General features: G+C 45.3%; 1 protein-coding gene across 1 annotated transcript; it reads left to right on the plus strand.

The window, feature by feature from the left end:
- Positions 1–381: 381 nt before the first annotated feature.
- Positions 382–810, plus strand: T265_09474 (hypothetical protein; the record flags this gene model as incomplete). Its single annotated transcript, XM_009175554.1, has 1 exon — positions 382–810. One exon carries the CDS (start codon positions 382–384, stop codon positions 808–810), a length of 429 nt encoding a protein of 142 aa, XP_009173818.1.
- Positions 811–4687: the final 3877 nt, after the last annotated feature.

A 4687-nucleotide genomic window follows, 5' to 3' on the forward strand; every position in this document is an offset into this window, starting at 1 on the left:
TGACTTGGCAGAAGGGCGTGAAAGAGATCACGAAGAGTTTGGGTGTTGTTGGTGTTGTACGGCTTCCAGGATGGAGTCCCCGTTACTCCACCTGTGCTTGGCTGCGAGAAGTGTCGGCTAATCGATGTCAGTGGTGTTTGCGCTGTCATTTTCTTTCCAGATTATCTGGTTGAGCGCTTGGAGGTGTGGGCATCAAAAAACGCTTGACCTAGGCCAGCACTATATCCTTTCCCTCATCCACTCTTTTTCTCTTCTTTTCACTCTGGGCTTTAAATATAATTGGACGAAATTCATGGTTGTCCGGCAGTGAAACATCAGTGGCAACACTGATGTCGCTGTCTTTGATGATGATGATGATGATACAGTGTGAGCTATTTTTAAATGTCCTTGTTCTTGAATAGGGATGACATAAATAGAATGGAAAGTCATAACAAAATCATGAAAGACGAAGCGTTTAAAACGCAACAGTCCATTCAGATTGTACCTCACAGGGTTAAATTCCCCTTAATACTATGCTGCTGGTTCATTTCGGCTGTAACGCTAACATCAAGTTTTGTTTCACCCCAACATGCCCATCGTGTAGCTCTGAGGGAAAACAGCAGAGAGCCTCGAGTGGGGGAGACCGATGACAGCGATCAGGTCACCTACAAACTTGTCATGACGGCTACTGAAACCCTTCTTCGAGAGTGTGGGAGCTTCTACGAAGCGCAGAAAACGGGGCAAGTGGAGGAGCACCGAACACAATACAAGCCGCGCAACACTCAAGGAATTTCTTGTGGAGAGGAACCCAGTCAAGGCACGAAAGCCTGATTGGGAACTGCGCCTCATCGATCTCTGTAAATGTGAACCACCAAACAACTAATATACCCTCTGAAAACTCCGGACCAAGTCGAAGAAGTAACTCTGCTGTGGAAGCATTCCTTCCCCTATCCAACGCGGTTTTATTTTTAACAGAAGTGCATTTTTTGTAATTACTGCAAGATGACACAAACCGACTACCTCACGAATCACCCATATTCATCTGTTGGGTAGCAATATGATTGTATAAACTATTGGGATTATCTTTTGAATATGAATGCTTTAAAGTCCCATTGAATAAATAGTCAGTTAACTTCTTCTCGCATAGAAATAATCACAGTGGTATTTGTTGGATAATGGTAGTAGTGAGGAAGTAGTAAACGGTCGAACTCAAACCTTTTGAGTTCGACCGAACCAAGTTGCTCGTCCCACGAACGAGCAAGTTGGTTCGTGAAAGCCTTGTCTTTGTGGCAAACGACCGAAAGCAGAGCGCCCACACACATTATTTTCGAGTAACGCGTCATCACTGTCTGGGCTTGGTCAGCCTGACAGTATCTTAGCTCATTACGGGAGACACGACAGTTGATTGCAACAGCCGAAAGATTGGTTTTGCTAACAACCTTGACCTGCCGGTTTTTATCTACCGCTGTTTCACTCCTGCCATGCTATGAACGCGTTTTTGCCAAATATCTGGAGACATTGATGTCTTCGGATCAGAAGTAACAGAAAGCTTCAGTCAGAGTTGTTTCTGACACCACAAATGAAACTAAGGGTGGGCCATAAACAGAACCTTCCGAAGATGGATAACTCTTTATGGGTTCACAATAAGCATATCCCGATACATTGCCATGAAATTTCTTAAATCTGGCTAAAGGTTCGGCTGTAACATCATTACGGTAGCTTGCTGCACGCCACCCGAAGGAAATACGAGGGCTGAGATACTGCCAGGTTACCCAGGCCTGGACAGGAGCAGTCGAGATGGGGAGGTCGGGTTCGAACCCCGGGCCTTTCGGTTAGCAAGTTCGAGCCTTAACCATGGAACCAACTCGAGCTCATCTGCTGAGGTTAAGCCTGATTACTTATGGGCCTACAACTTAGTTTCTCAATAATTGGTCAAACACACTTCAAGAAAAAACTTGAACTAGTTCGTTTGTCGCAAACTATAGTGAGCACTTGCCTTGGAGAAAACAACGCCATTTCGAATAACATGAGTCGCGAGGTACCGTCCAACGTATTAGTGGTTTTCAAGGTGTTCGAAGACTGGGTAGGTAAGTCGAATATCCAAAGACAGGGAGATATTGCTAGTAGGTTGACAGCATCAACTAACTGACTTGGAGGCTACTGTCAGTGATGTGGACGGTATTTTGAGTAGATGACCGGAACCGTCCAAAGTCTAGCAAGTGCACACGCCAACGAATCAGCTCACGTCGTCACATCACAATCGCTCCCATTACCGGGATTTACTGACTGTGCATCGGTACCGCATACGTAAACAGCTGGTCCTTGTGAGAGGCAGCTCTTCACTGTCTTCCTGGATATCGCAGCCGGCCTGACCAGGCTTCCCGCCGAATGGCCCCAAAATGGCAACAGAGGAAAATATAAGTAAATACGCGTGGATGTGAACAGACACTTGATTTTGAGATTATAAAATGATGCGACGGCTTGTGAACTGTGATGGTGGTGAAGCACTGGGGGACTCCGAACTAGATCCCCTATTGTACAACGCACAACAGAACCACGAAGTTTCTGTACACTGAACTTTTAACTTCTGAAATGCCCATTTCGGAATGCTGCCAGTTCGCCGAATAATAGACAGTGAAGGTTTATCTTCTACAAGCTTATATGAGACACTCACTCGGAGAAAACCGACAAATTATGCGGTGATTTTGCGTTTCCACCGCTGGTCGATAGAAAACGATCATTTTGTGTAGCTGCACCAATTGTAGGGGTCGACACTTTTCAGTGATGCAAGGATGTGGAAGTACTTCTGGTACCAAAAGACAGGATATAGACTTCGATTCGGAAATGTCCTTAGTTGTAGGCTACTGGAAAAAGCAGACCACACGCCTCGTCTGACCTCAGCGTCAGCTGCTTGCTAAATCCTTAACTGCAACCCAGCGAGTTAGAACTGGGAACGCCGAAATGTAGCCACGACTGATCATTACCGTAAACAACTACAAAAGATGAGAACATCAGTGTTTCAATGCCGTGCACCCACATCAGTTTGTTTAAATTAATTCTTATGATGTAAAATAAAGTGGACAGGCAGGAAGACCTGGACTCCCACAGGCAAGAGAGGTGCCAATTTAAATAATCTGGATGGAGAATGACAATGTAAACACCACTGGCATCGATTAACTGGTATATCGTTCAGTATCTCTAGCCGAGCACAAGTCACGCGGACCCCATCTTGGAAAGCAAAATATACTCAAACCTAAAACTTCATTTCCTCTTTCGATATCAAAATCTGTCCACCTGTAGGTTTTTGCTACTTCTAATCAGGCGGTCTTGAGAAATCGGTGATCAAGGACCAACAGATGCCTCATATTTTCGCTCGCAGCCGTACAACAGTACAGCACTGTAGCCTGACACACGTTCCGGTTACGGCCTAGTGATAAACCTTCCTGATGTCACCATTGGAGCAAATTGATGGACACAATTCTAGCCTCTTTTGTTAACTAAACATAGGCAATTAGGTGAAGAGTACCTAGCCACTGACGATGTCTCCACCACTGAAGACGAAAATGATGCAACCAGACTGCCAAGCTCGGCGAACAGACCAACAGCCAAATACAACCAGATTACGCGCCCGGGCTATACCAACATTTCGAGGCATTATCTGGCCTTTGAAATTTGTGCGTTCGATTCGCCCGTAACACTGATATCAGAACTAATGCAACTTCCGTTCCGCAACTTCCATTGTCACTTCTCGAATACTTATAGGCATGCTCAAACACTGCATCTCCCACAGCATGACTTTACACTACTGGCGCAAAGCACATTCTGAAAAACTGGATGAATTGGCCCAGCATTTGTATTAACTTTTATAGAAAAAAAGATAAACAGTCCGCCCCAGACACTTCGAAACGAAGGACGTTCGACCAAGAAAGTACCATTTACCCGATTCGGACCACGAGCAACATCCAAACAGAAGATCACGACCACACGCAAAAAATGTGCCAAGAGGGACGTATTGTACAAAAAATGAAAGAAGTCGCGAGGTAGGTACTGAAAAAGGGATTAGGAGAGGCCAAAAGAATAGAATCGAGTGGCTGAAAGACTTCCTAGAGAGCGATGCACATGGAGGAATGAGGAGGAATCCATGGATCAATGGAGCGTTCGCCATATAATCCACATAAGAAAAAGTGTGGCAAATGCCAGCACCCAAAAGAGGACTTTGTCTTGATGAGTCCGACGTTCGATGATTCGCATGACTGTGTTGGAGAGGCCCAACGTGTTGAAGAGCTCCAAAAGACGACGTTTGGCAGTCTTCAAGGTCAAACTAATGAGACAGAAAAACAAGAAGTAAAGCCAGAAGGGACGGGTTATGGATATCTGATGACAAAGAAAATTACATTTAAATATATAACTTGCACCGCTCGAAGTTCAAACCGTCAAGTGTTCAGTAGCTTACCCCTGTTCTTTCAACGCAGCCAGGCTCGCTGAACCAGAGGCGAGCATATCATCCAAACGCCGACCGACAGCCGAAAGACGGGAATGGTGTTCCATGTCCGCATCCAGCTTCACAACTGTAGAACCATTGCTATTTCGCCGAGCAGAATTTGTAGTGAAATCATACGCCAACAAATCTTCACGTTCACGTAACTGCCGCTCCTTCATGGTCCTAGACGATGAGGAATAAGATTGTACTCAAACAGCTTGACTCATA

This window comes from Opisthorchis viverrini (genome assembly GCF_000715545.1).
Source record: "Opisthorchis viverrini unplaced genomic scaffold opera_v5_287, whole genome shotgun sequence".
Classification (NCBI taxonomy): Eukaryota; Metazoa; Platyhelminthes; class Trematoda; order Opisthorchiida; family Opisthorchiidae; genus Opisthorchis; species Opisthorchis viverrini.